The following is a 13685-nucleotide window of genomic DNA, read 5'->3' on the forward strand; positions in this document are numbered from 1 at the left end:
TTGGTTTCAGCTCAGGTCATGATCTCACAGTTGTGAGTTCAAGCCCCATGCTGGGTGTGGAGCCTGCTTGGGATTCTTTCTCTCTCTCTCTCTCGTTCTCTCAAAAATTAATAAACTTTTTAAAAACTGAACTTCTAAAAATGATTTTAGTGTATTAATACAATAAAACAAATTAAGGCAAATGTTTCTTGGACACATAGCAGGCTGAACTAGATCCTTGCTCTAGAGAGTGGTTCCCTACATGCTCTGTCTCCTCGTGGTCCACAGAACTTTGAGAAACTCTATTAATATGCAGATGACCTCCCCTCCAACCTCACAGGAAGGGACTATACATCACAGAGCAGTCTGAACTTTCCAGGTCTAAATCATGTCGTACATGAATGAAGGAGTTAGGACAGCATTTGGAACTCAAAGATATAGAGGCAGCCATACGATATTTTTCTTTTGAAAAACTCATGTTTTGGGGTGCCTGGGTGGATCAGTTGGTTGAGCGTCCGACTTTGGCTCGGGTCATGATCTCACGGTGAGTTCGAGCCCCGCGTCAGGCTCTGTGCTGACAGCTCGGAGCCTGGAGCCCGTTTCGGATTCTGTGTCTCCCTCACTCTCTGACCCTCCCCCGTTCATGCTCTGTCTCTCTCTGTCTCAAAAAAATAAATAAACCTTAAAAAAATTTTTTTTTTAAAAAAAGAAAAACTCATGTTTTTCTATACAAAGTAATGATCAGGTATTATCTGCATTGGTTCTCTGGTCTCCAGAAGGGTTTCATTACAAAAGTCAGAGCAGTTGGAATCCTCAACCCCACCTCCACCCCATCCTTAAAGCATAGAGAAAAATAAAGGTAATCCAATCTTCCATTTAAAATTTGCTTTTTTTTTTTTTGTTTTTAAAATTTATTTAAATTCAAGTTGGTTAATATATAGTATAATATTGGCTTCAGGAGTAGAACACACTGATTCATCACATACTTATAACACCCAGTGTTCACCCCAACAAGTACCCTCCTTAGTGCCCATCACCCATTTAGCCCATCCCCCCCATCCACCTCCCCTACAGCAACCCTCAGGTTGTTCTCTGTATTTAAGAGTCTCTTATGGTTTGCCTCCCTCTCTGTTTTTATCTTATTTTTCTTTCCCTTATGTTGATCTGTTGTGTTTCTTAAATTCCATAGATGAGTGAAATCATATGATACTTGTCTTTCTCTAATTTTGCTTAGCATAATACCTTCCAGTTCCAACCACATTGTTGCAAATGGTAAGATTTCATTCTTTTTCATCGACGAGTAATATTCCATTGTATATATGTACCACATCTTCTTTATTCATTCATCAGTCGATGGACATTTGGGCTCTTTCCATAGTTTGGCTATTGTTGATAGCACTGCTATAGATACTGGGGTCCATGTGCCCCTTTGAATTAGTGTTTTTGTAACCTTTGGATAAATACTTAGTAGTGCAATTGCTGGGTCATAGAGTAGTTCTATTTGTAATTTTTTGAGGAACCTCCATACTGTTTTCCAGAGTGGCTGCCCCAGTTTGTATTCCCACCAGCAGTAAAAAAGGGTTCTCCTGGGGCGCCTGGGTGGCGCAGTCGGTTAAGCGTCCGACTTCAGCCAGGTCACGATCTCGCGGTCCGTGAGTTCGAGCCCCGCGTCAGGCTCTGGGCTGATGGCTCAGAGCCTGGAGCCTGTTTCCGATTCTGTGTCTCCCTCTCTCTCTGCCCCTCCCCCGTTCATGCTCTGTCTCTCTCTGTCCCAAAAATAAATAAACGTTGAAAAAAAATTAAAAAAAAAAAGGGTTCTCCTTTCTCCACATCATTGCCAACATCTGTTGTTTCCTGAGTTGTTAATGTTAGCCATTCTGACAGGTATGAGGTAACATCTCATTGTGGTTTTGATTTGTATTTCCCTGATGATGAGTGATGTTGAGCATCTTTGCACGTGTTTGTTAACCATCTGGACGTCTTCTTTGGAAAAATGTCTGTTCATGTATTTTGCCCATTTCTTCACTGGATTATTTGCTTTTGGGGTGTTGAGTTTGGTAAGTTCTTTATAGATTTTGGATACTAACCCTTTATCCAGTATGTCATTTGCAAATTTCATTTGCTTTGATTTGTTCTCCAGAGCCCAGAATTTAACAGCTGGAGCTGATCATAATGTACCACCACTAGGATCCACAGTGAATGAGGTGGGGCTGCCCTGAACTGCCTTGCCTGGGGGCAACAGAAAGCCAGAGAATCCACCCACTGACAGGTTCCCCACAAGGGCCCAGGAAACACCCCTTTGCTAAAGCAGTAGGGGAATGTGCCTTGAAAATAGCCGGGCTTGAAAGTGTGACAATGTCCCCAGTCTTTGTGGCACAGGGTCTTACCTGGGAATCTTTAATAAAAGCACTGTTGCCTGGCTGCCAGCCCCAGACATCCAGACTTAATTGGAGTAGGGTGTGGCTTGGGCATCAGGGGTTTTAGAATTCTCCCAGATGATTCTAACCTGGGGTGAAGTTTGGGAACTACTGGAATAGGAGGTATCTGTTAGCATTGCTGGCAATCACTTTTCAGTGAATCAGTGTGTCAAAGCAATACATTGTGTAGCTTGAACTTACATAGTGTTGTCAGTTATATTTCAGTCAAGCGAGGAGGGCAGCGGGAAGGATGGGAAAATTCCAGGAAACAACCATTAATGTGGAGACTCAAGGCACAAAATGGCTAGTACTTCTATTGCCCAAGATGGACAGTTCAGAAGGGGAGAGTTTCGGAGGCTGTTCTTTTGATAACAAACAGGAATGCTTACGATGAGTTCACAGGGAATCCAGGTAAGAGTTTTATGGAGAGGGGCGCCTAGGTGGCTCAGTTAGTTGAGTGTCTGACTCCGGCTCAGGTCATGATCTCGTAGTTTGTGAATTCGAGCCCCACATTGGGCTCTACACTGACATCATGGAGTCTGGGATTCTCTCTCTCTCTCTCTCCCCATCCCTCCCTTACTCTCCCTCTCTCTCTCTCAAAATACATAAATAAACATTTAAAAAAGAGTTTATGGAGAAAGTCAACTGAACAGACAACAGCAGTGGCATTAGACACTGGTCAGTAAATGCAGGTTGTGTAAAATAAGAACATTGCCCTGGGACAACCAGGTGAGGGCTGAGCACAGGTGTGCTAAGGATGAGGCAGCATCTTCAATAGTGCAAGGACAGGTGCAGAAGACAGCTGCTCCACATCTACCCTGGAGCTGGCCATTCAGAGCCCAGGACAACCAATGGAAAGCAACAACGTCACTGACCCAGGATTCCCCAAAGACCCTCACCGTGTGGTTGCCCACTGGCCGGGGAGCGGGCTCTGATTTTGGAGGCGAGTTGGTGAGTATTTTCTCTTGTTCCTAGCTTTCATCTCCTTTCTTTCTCTAGCACTGGTTAGGACTTATTCCTTGAGCTTGGCTCTGTGTGCCCACGCTCTCCATTTAGACTAGCCAGAGCCCAAGAACCAAAGATATGCTTTGAAAGAATGAGGCGTCCCATTTCCCCATTTTGATAAAAGAATATTTTTCACGTTTGTTTGGGTTCCTTCAGTATGTTCCTTTAATCCTTCCCAGTCTCTAGGTCTAAAATAGAGGACAGAGTGGGGGGTGCTGTGACTCTAAGTTCAAGATCAGCTCATGTCTGGACCAGGTCTTGTGGGAGCTCAGGGTTGTCACTGTGTTAATTATATGTTAATTATAATTAAGGTGCTAATTATATGTTAACCACACAGGGAAGGGTTACAGTTATTGAAGCGCTATACAGTCCTGAGGGTGTTGTCACATGGGGAAACTGAGTCACAGAGGAATAAATGGCTTTGCCTGGAGTAGCAAGGGCTGAATCAACATTCAAAACTGCATGTGATAGATCTCAAGCCCTGTGATCTTGACCACTTCTATGGGATCATTCAAGATCCGGTGCAGAAAGCCATTGCAAGACATAGATAGAATAAAGGATAAAGACAAAGGGGAAGCTTTGGCTAGTCATTTATTTCCAGAAAATAATGTTAACCACCAGTCTTACTCTACATCTTTCCAACCTACAACCCTGCCCTTTGTGGGAATAATGTCCTTACCTTCTCCCCAATCCCTCTTCGGCTTTCCAGGGGAAGGGGTCCATCTGCCTTCCCCAGGCCATTCCCTCCACCTGTGCTTTCCTCCTACTCTGTTGGGTTTGATTATCAGCTCCCTCCTGGGATGTGTTGGAAGAGGTGGAGCATTATAATAAGATGTGCGTTAAAATGCTTTTTCCTAAAACACTCTGTAAAGTGAAGACAGTAACACTCTTTGTGTATCCACATTACTGATGGAAAGTATTAATGAGTTGCTGTAAATTGCCTAAGAAGGGATTTAGAAAAGAGTAAGTACTCATTTAATTGTTTTGTTTCCTGCTTCTACTTTCACTTACTCTTCCCTCTGAGCATATAAACTTTGTCAAGCGTTCCATCCTAAAAATAACCTTCCTGAGACCACTGAGACTTTTGTGACTTTTTACAGCCACAGTTCTCCTCTACTTGTTCCTTTGATTGCTTTGCACGATAAGGCAAATGTTCAATTCAAATCATGTCTATACCCATGTGCAGGTGTGGCCATCTGAAACTTATTCTCCTTTAAATGAGCTTCCCATATTCATTTAGTCACCACTTAACCGAATAGTTGGGAGATTGGGGCAGGGGGAGAGGGGTGTTTTGTTTTCCATCTCCATGTATCCAGGTTGTTTTATGTTGGAGGGGGAAAAATAGGAAATTTTAGTTTTAATTTTTTTTTAGGTTTATTTATTTTGAAAGAGAAAGAGCAAGTTGGGGAGGGGCAGAGAGAGAGGGAGAAAGAGAGAATCCCAAGCAGGCTCTGCACTGTTGGCGCAGAGCCCACAAACTGTGAGATCATGAATGGAGCCAAAACCAAGAGTCAGATGCTTAACCAACTGAGTCACCCAGGCACCCCAATGTTGAAGCTTTTTTTTTTTAAGAGCATAAGTCAGTGGACTTTCTGCAAAGGGCTGACTGTTTTCAGTTTTGTGGGCCATTAGCACTCTGTCCCAACCACTCTACTTGCTCCTCCAGGCAGCTTGTCAGTCCATGATAATGGTCTGACTACCATCTCTGAACTGTTTTAAGATGTAATTCTCATAAACCAGACATTTGTGATCCCCTGTGTCCTATATGCTAGGGGGAAAACTTGTGCCCATGTAGACCGCTTCATCTCTGAAAGCAGTGTTTGAAATACTCTAGCTTAGGAAAACTACCATTTTGTCACAGTGGCATCTGTGTCCCCCTCTTTCACCAGCCCAGAGCCCTTCCTTCCACGTTTCCTTCCATGTACAGTAAAACCTTGGTTTGTGAGCTTAATTCATTCCAGAAATATGCCTGTAATCCAAAGCACTTGTATATCAAGGTGAATTTCAAGAAGCATTGGCTCAGTTGTGACCATGTGACCTTCAGCATCACATACTACTCATACTGCAAGACATTGCTTGTTAAGTTAAAATTTATTAGAAATGGTTGCTCTGGGGCGACTGGGTGGCTCAGTCGGTTAAGTGTCTGACTTCGGCTCAGGTCATGATCTCACGGCCCGTGGGTTCGAGCCCTGCGTCAAGCTCTGTGCTGACAGCTCAGAGCCTGGAGCCTGTTTCAGATTCTGTGTCTCCCTCTTTCTCTGACCCTCCTCTGTTCATGCTCTCTGTCTCAAAAATAAATAAATGTTAAAAAAAATTAAAAAAAAAAAAAAAGAAATGCTTGCTCATCTTGTGGAACACTCACAGAACAAGTTCCTCGCGATCCAAGGTTTTAACTGTATTTTATAATCTTCAGTTTCTTTATCCTCCAGCTCTCTCATTGTAAATTGAAGTAATCTTAGTCACCACCCCCTCCTTAAAACTGCACGTAGAGAATGGCAGGGGAGCAGCAGAGAGAAACTACCAGAATCCAGTGTGTAAGTTAAGGGCACAGAGAGTAGATGCCCCGTCTGCCTAGGCAGCAACAACAAAACTCCGAGTTTGACCAGACATGTACCTTACAATCTGGTTACACCTTGGTGACATGCTTCCAGTACCAGGAAGGAGCTCAAGAGGACCTCACTGGGTATCTACAAATCAGACCTAGAAGCACAGCAAGTATAGGAATATCCAGCACAGCTAACCTCCACTCTACTATGGCTCATGGGGAAAAAATCAAGTTGCCGTCTACTTGAGCCCTTAAAGTTTTTTATTACATGGTATCCCTTTGATTGCTTTATTTTCCACCACAAACCAATGGCTGGGCAAGACCAGAACAGCCCCAAAATGCCCAACTGGTATTGGTTGTCCCTGTTTATAGAGGCCATATAATAATGGAAGAGGAGATTTCCTAGATTTAAGAATTCTTCCTGGAGCATTCCTAACAAGTACAAAATGTTTGTCACCACCGACCAGCCTAGACGATTCTGAGAAGAAATGCATGGTACAGGTCATGGACGTCCATGTACAGAACAAGCTGATGGAGGGGGTCAGGGGTGTAGAATCTGTTCTGATGGCCAAGGAGGTTGAGCGTCTTGTCATGTGCTTATTTGCCAATTGTAGATCTTCTTTGCAGAAATGTCTATTCAGATCATTTGCCCATTTTTAATCAGGTTGTTTATCTTTTTATTGTTATATTTTCTAGATAGAATATCCTTGTCAAATAAGATTTTCAAATGTTTACCCATTTATTTTTATACCACAACTCTTTACTATGTTTATGTAACTTCATATTATGTTAACAGACACAGAAGGAATCAACTGCTCTAAAAACTGTGTGACTGGGGCACCTGCCTGGCTCAGTTGGTAGAGCGTGCAACTCTTGATCTCAGGGCCATGAGTTCAAGCCCCACATTGGATGTAGAGCCTACTTTTAAAAAATAATAATAGGGGAGCCTGGGTGGCTCAGTTGAGGGTCTGATTTCATCATGATTTCAAACCATGAGATCGTGGTGGGTTCAAGCCCCATATTGGACTCTGTGCTGACAGCTCAGAGCCTGGAACCTGCTTCAGATTCTGTGTCTCCCTCTCTCTCTGCCCCTCCCCTGCTCATGCTGTCTCTGTCTCTCTCTCTCTCTGTCTCTCTCTCTGTCTCTCTCTGTCTGTCTCTCTCTCTCAAAAATAAACATAATAATAGTAATAAACAGTGTGACTAATTTTCAGTAAGTGGTGGTAACTTATCTGCCAGTTTTCATGAGTATAGCTACATTAGCCAAGAGCATCACTGGTAAGTGTTTTGGGTTTTTTTATTGTTGATTTTAATTATTCCAGTATAGTTAATATAAGTGTAATACTAGTTTCCGGTGTATCATATAGTGATTCAACAATTTCATACAACACCTAGTGCTTATCACATAAGTGCCCTCCTTAATACCCATCACCCGTTTGCCCATCACCCCCACCCATCTCCTCTCTTGTAGCCATCAGTGTGTTCTCTTAATATCCTTAAGAGTCTGTTTCTTGGTTTGCCTCTTTCTCTTTTTTTCCTTTTCAATTGCCCATTTGTTTTTTGTTTCTTAAATTCCACATACAACTGAAATCATGTTATTTGTTTTTCTCAGTCTGACATATTTCATTTAGCATAATACTCTCTAGCTCCATCCATGGTGTTGCGTATCTCAAGATTTCATCCTTTGTCGTGGCTGAATAATATCCAAGTGTGTGTGTGTGTGTGTGTGTGTGTGTGTGTGTGTGTGTGTACATATACACACACCTTCTTTACTCTTTCATCTATTGATGGACAGTTGAGTTGCTTCCATAATTTGGTTATTGTTGGTAATGCTGCAATAAACATACGGTGCACATATCCTTTCAAATTAGTGTTTATGTATTCTTTTAAGTGTTTTGAATCTGACCCTATACTGGGTGGTGTTTTGGGAACTAGGGATAAGGGCAGCAAAACATCCCAGAGCTTATATTCTTGTAATGAGATAAACAGATATGAAGTCAAGTAATTTTAAGTCTATAAAGAATTGTTACCCATGAATGGGGCTTTTCTGTGTGTTTCACAAAAGGAAGAGAGAATGTTGTTTCTAGTGAGTTAACTGATGTTGGTTGTATGAACTTGAGAATTTGATGCAAGATCCTCTTTTGAATCTTACTACTCTTCCACAGGTGTCATTTGCTCCATATTACCAAAGAATCCACTTTTCCATCAAAACCTGAGCTCTCAGCCTTGCACTAAGATGCGGGAAGCCAAACTACCCTCCTTTTCCAACTATGGACTGCAGTGGTGTTTCAAGCAGCTAGGAAAGGAAGAATTTCAGACATTTAAGGAATTGCTCATGGAAAATACTTCAGAACTGGCAACGTGCTCTTTTCCGTGGGTTGAAGTAAACAGTGCCAATGTGGAACATCTAGCTTCCCTGTTGCATGAGCATTATAGAGAATCTCTTGCCTGGAAAATATCTATTCACATTTTTGAAAAGATGAACCTGTCCACACTCTCTGAGAAGGCAAGGAAAGAGATGAAAAGTGAGTAAGACTTGGGGCAAATCCGGGGGCAGGAGAGAAAGGAGATGACATCAAGCCCCCATGGGAATGGGGAAGGTATCCTTGATGTCTAATTGGGTCCATCTCCACAGCGTGAGTCTGAACTATGAGAAGTCACTCAATGGTCATCCTACCTGGCTGGAAATTAGAGTAGTCTCTCCCCTGTGAAACAGTGGAAGAGAAGAATTGAGTAGATAGACCCTCTACCTGGACAGAATTTGGTTGAAGTTAGTAGATAGGATTTAGAGTCCTAAGTGCTAAGCTTGAGCTCTGGACCTTCTACTTGTTCTGTATGACTTTGAGCAAATCTGCTTTTACTCTGGCCCTTGGATTCCACATCTTGGAACACTAATGCTTACATGTGCTGTTGCAAAGTTTCAACAACACAACGTATAGAAAGGGATCAACAAAGCTTCATTCACTTATTGAGAACACTATGGTGGATGTACAGTGGGTTTATCCCATATTTCTTGCCCCAAGCTGAAGGACTAAGGCTCAAGGAACTCTAAGGATTGATCTTGTCAGACTCTTGGTGTCCATATTATAGCAATGTATTCAGATCATATTGTGTGACTATCTTAGGGTATTTAGGAGAAAGGTAGAAAAAAATAATAGCCCTCCTTTATCAAGAGGAATTCTCTTCTTCAACTGTGGACAGAAAACTTAGAAAAGAGTCCCAAGGGTCAGATTGGCCCTAAATGCCTAGATGTAACTCTGCATCTATCTGAAGTTCAAAGGACTTTAAGAGAAGCTATCCTTTCAGAGCTTCAAAAAAGCCCTGTGTGGAAAACAAAAAAAAAAGCCCTAATTGATTCACAGGAAATTAGGGCTCTAAAATTAAAATGATGGGTGATGTTTACTGAGTCAGTACTCTAGATGAGGCACTATGTTGAAACTGCCCTGTCATTGAGTCTCAAACCCACTCCATGAAATAGGTTCCCCATTGAAGAAGCTAAAATAGAGGTTCTATGACTAATGGATGAAGAAGATGTGGTTTATATATACCATGGAATATTTCTTGGCAATGAGAAAGAATGAAATCCTGGCCATTTGTAGCAACATGGATGGAACTGGAGGGTATTATGCTAAGTGAAATAAGTCAGTTAGAGAAAGACAGATACCATATGTTTGCACTCATAGGTGGATCCTGAGAAACTTAACAGAAGACCATGGCGGAGGTAAAGGGGGAAAAAGTTACAGAGAAGGAGGGAGGCAAACCATTAGATTCTCTTAAATACTGAGAACAAACTGAGGGTTGATGGGGGGTGGAGGAGAGGGGAAACTTGTTGATGGACACTGAGGAGGGCACCTGTTGAGCACTGGGTGTTGTATGGAAACCAATTTGACAATAAATTTCATATTAAATAAATATAATTTATTGTCAAATTGGTTTCCATACAACACTAAGTGCTCATCCCAACAGGTGCCCTCCTCAATACCCATCACCCACCCTCTCCTCCCTCCTACCCCCCAACCACCCTCAGTTTGTTCTCAGTTTTTAAGAGTCTCTTATGTTTTGGCTCCCTCCCTCTCTATATAAAAAATAAAATAAAATAGAGTTTCTACCAAGTTCTACAACATGACCCAGTTCATGAGCTTACAGGTGACAAAGACAGGACTCATTATTTAACATATCTTTAAATCTCTGGCATGTGACCCATGAGAATTCATAGTTTCCAGTGCAGCAAGGAAGAGGAATAAATGGGTGATTTTTTTAATGGTGCAGAAAAAGGAGAGGTTCCTATTCCAGACCAGAGTAAAGTGAAGGACAGAATCACTTCCTAGAAGAAGTGAAGTTCAGGCTGAAACAAATATGAAGAAAAGAAGCTAGCCAAGCCAACTGGACATAATTAGAGAAGCACATAGCACATGCTGAGCAGAAGACAGGAGCATCATGAAGCCTTTAACAAAGAGCTTGGCTAGAGCATGAAGAACTTGAGGGAACAAGACAAGAGATAAATATGGGGAAGTGGACTACAAGTTGGACAACACAGCATCTTGAAAATAATTTTAATAGCAAAGAATAAGCCATTCGTTTGAAGGGGGATGGAGTAAAAATAATCCAATTGACATTTCATCATTGTTGCTGAAGTGTTTTGTGGTCCAGACAGAATAAATGAATAGGTGTGGGGAGACCAGTTAAGAGGCCATTCTGGCATCCCTTGGGAGAAATAAAGGTGTCTTGGGCCAGGGTGGCAGTGGCCATTAGAGAAAGTAGAAATTCAACTGAAGATGTTTCAAAAGCAGACACAACAGTTTTGTAGGACTAAATGCAGAGAGAGAATATGCTAACATGGATGACACCCGTGTTTCTGGCATGAGACTGGGTGCATGGGGTTCCATTACCTCATCCCAAGAAACATTGGAAGAGTTGCTTTGCAGCAGACAGGAGAAGGAGTAAACAATGTTAGAAATGATGAGCTGGACATCTCTATTTGGATAATTCACAGGTCCCTAGTGAGTAGTTAACTAACTAGTTTGAAGTTCAAGAGAGGTGTTCAGGATGACTCTTGAAGATAAATTCTTGATAGCCACCATAAACTGCCTTGTTATGTTAATTACCCAAGGCCTTACAGCAAAACTGGGACTGGAATTTACAAATTCAAAATCAGAGCTGTCTTTGCAACAAGTCTCTGTTGCTTTGCTGTGCTGGTGGCATTTGAGGATCTGACTCCATTGTCTCTGATACCAGTTAGTCATGGAATAAACTGACATCTGAGACTTGTCTTGGTTCCCCTCAGTATTTAGTAATGGGAAATCTCATCCCTAGTCTTGGAAATTGCTGACTTTGTCAGAGACTATTATTTCATCTACTCTCCGTTGCAGGGTATTCACTGGCTGAAATGCCAGAAAATTCTACAATGAAGAATGACCAAGAACTGAGCATGAAAGAAGTACCAGGTCAGTATGGGCATGGTGGGAAAATGGATACGTCTCAAGCCACATGGTGATGAGTTAGTGGCACATCTGGGACTTGAACCATTACTCCTGATAGTCCAGTGTTCTTTCTGTTCTGTCAGGTGGTTGTATGGGTTCTGAGGATCTGGTAATCATGGTCTGTCTTTTTTTTTTTTTTTAATTTTCCAAAATATTTACTTTTTTAGTTTTTTAATCTATTTTTTAAGTTTTATTCTTTTAAATTTACATCCAAATTAGTTAGCATAGAGAGAAACAATGATTTCAGGAGTAGATTCCTTAATGCCCCTTGCCCATTTAGCCCATCCCCCCTCCCACAACCCCTCCAGCAACCCTTAGTTTGTTCTCCATATTTATGAGTCTCTTCTGTTTTGTCCCCCTCCCTGTTTTTATATTATTTTTGTTTCCCTTCCCTTATGTTCATCTGTTTTGTCTCTTAACGTCCTCATATGAGTGAAGTCATATGATTTTTGTCTTTCTCTGACTGACTAATTTCACTTAGCATGACACCCTCCAGTTCCATCCACATAGTTGCAAATGGCAAGATTTCACTCTTTTTGATTGCTGAGTAATGCTCCAGTGTGCGTTGTGTGTTTTGTGTGTGTGTGTGTGTGTATACACACACACCACACCTTCTTTATCCATTCATCCATCGATGGACATTTGGGCTCTTTCCATACTTTAGCTATTGTTGATAGTGCTGCTATAAACATGGGGGTGCAGGTGTCCCTTTGAAACAGCACACCTGGATCCTGTAGATAAATGCCTAGTAGTGCAATTGCTGGGTCGTAGGGTAGTTCTATTTTCAGTTTTTTTGAGGAACCTCCATACTGTTTTCCAGAGTGGCTGCACCAGCTTGCATTCCCATCATGGTCTTTCTTATTCTGAGTCCAAAGAGCTCTGTGAACTTAAAGCTTTCTTACAACTATTTGAGTTTCCATCTTCAGTTTGGATAACTCCATGACCCCACCAGGACAAGCTTCACCTAATAATCTGTTTTGGAGGCTTTGGTGAGGAGAACCAGATAACATGAAACCATGTTCAATACAAGTCCCCAAATATTTGAGTACTGGTGATATGCCAGGCACCACTCTGTGACTTGTGATACATCCATGGACAAAGTACATGCAAATCCCCGGCATTCATGAAGTTTACACTTCAGTGGAGGAAAAAGGAGACCAACAAAAGGAATCAAAGCAGTGATGCCAAAACATACAGGGAAAGATGTAGGCTTATATAGACAGCATGCTTTCCCCCACTGTTACCCACACTACCACTTATGTATTGCTAATCTTCTAGCAGTCAGCATTGACCATGAAGTCTAACACCTCAAAAGAATCAGGACCAACCTCCTGTTGAAGCAGCTTTGTTCAGACTGTGGGCAGGAAAATCCCTTTCAAAACTAAAGTCTGAAGAACTGATGAGTCAGAGTTTCAGAATCCCAGAGGGCATAAATTATCCCAATTTTAATGTAAATCTAGGCTTAACAGGGGGAGTCCCACATATTCTCTTTCGAGGGATAAAATCATATCTTACTGGGTTTAAAGATTACTAAGTAGTGATTTAGCGATATGAAATAGAGACACCGACTGACTAATGTTGGCAGTAGGATCAAAATGGACAAAAGCTGGGGTCTTCTAAACCACATTGGGAAACCCCTCTAAATTACCATTGTGCACAAGAACTACCACTTGTTGAGACCTTACGGGTTAAGCATGGTGCCACGTGCTTCAATCTCCTAGATCTCCACAGGACTTCGTGTGGTAGTAACTGTAATTCCAATCATCTGGTAACAAAACTGAAGATCCAGAGGCTAAGCTGTATACTTAAACCCTACACATGTCGACACTCTAACCACTGCTCTATCTACATGCTGTAAGTTTTAGTTTGTTGTTCCATTTTCACGTTGTGTCTTATGGGCTAACATATGGCGTGTCTTAGAGAAAGTTCTATGCGTGCTTCAGAAGACCATATAATCTGCTGTTATTGGTGTTCTTGGTGTTCTATATATCTGCCTCCTCTGTTTTTTTATTTCAGTAAATGGGACTGCTATCCACCTGCTTATTCATTCCAAAAGCCTACTCACTTTTTAGTCTGACTGACTGCTTCTTTTCTTTCTCCACCTTCATCCAATGAATCAAAATCCTATGAGATGCACATCTAGAGTATAATCCATTTCTATGTTTTTCTACCCATACCCTGTATATGAGAATCATTTCCTTCGAATTTCTTATCCTTTTCCACTCTGGTTGTATGCAATCCATTTTCTATACAATAATA

At 41.7% G+C, this 13685-nt stretch overlaps 2 protein-coding genes across 2 annotated transcripts in view; one reads left to right on the forward strand and one right to left on the reverse strand.

The window, feature by feature from the left end:
- NLRP13 (NLR family pyrin domain containing 13) overlaps positions 1-13685 on the reverse strand; it is a 109088-nt gene that overhangs the window by 72333 nt on the left and 23070 nt on the right. The gene's annotated exons all lie outside the window — the stretch shown is intronic.
- NLRP5 (NLR family pyrin domain containing 5) overlaps positions 8168-13685 on the forward strand; it is a 33244-nt gene continuing 27726 nt past the window's right edge. Inside the window, exons 1-2 of the mRNA XM_027037006.2 lie at positions 8168-8471; positions 11316-11390. Of these exons, the coding sequence (XP_026892807.2) occupies positions 8183-8471; positions 11316-11390 (364 nt within the window). The 5' untranslated portion in view covers positions 8168-8182. The remainder of the gene's footprint in view (positions 8472-11315; positions 11391-13685) is intronic.

This window comes from Acinonyx jubatus, chromosome E2, assembly GCF_027475565.1.
Source record: "Acinonyx jubatus isolate Ajub_Pintada_27869175 chromosome E2, VMU_Ajub_asm_v1.0, whole genome shotgun sequence".
NCBI lineage: Eukaryota > Metazoa > Chordata > Mammalia > Carnivora > Felidae > Acinonyx > Acinonyx jubatus.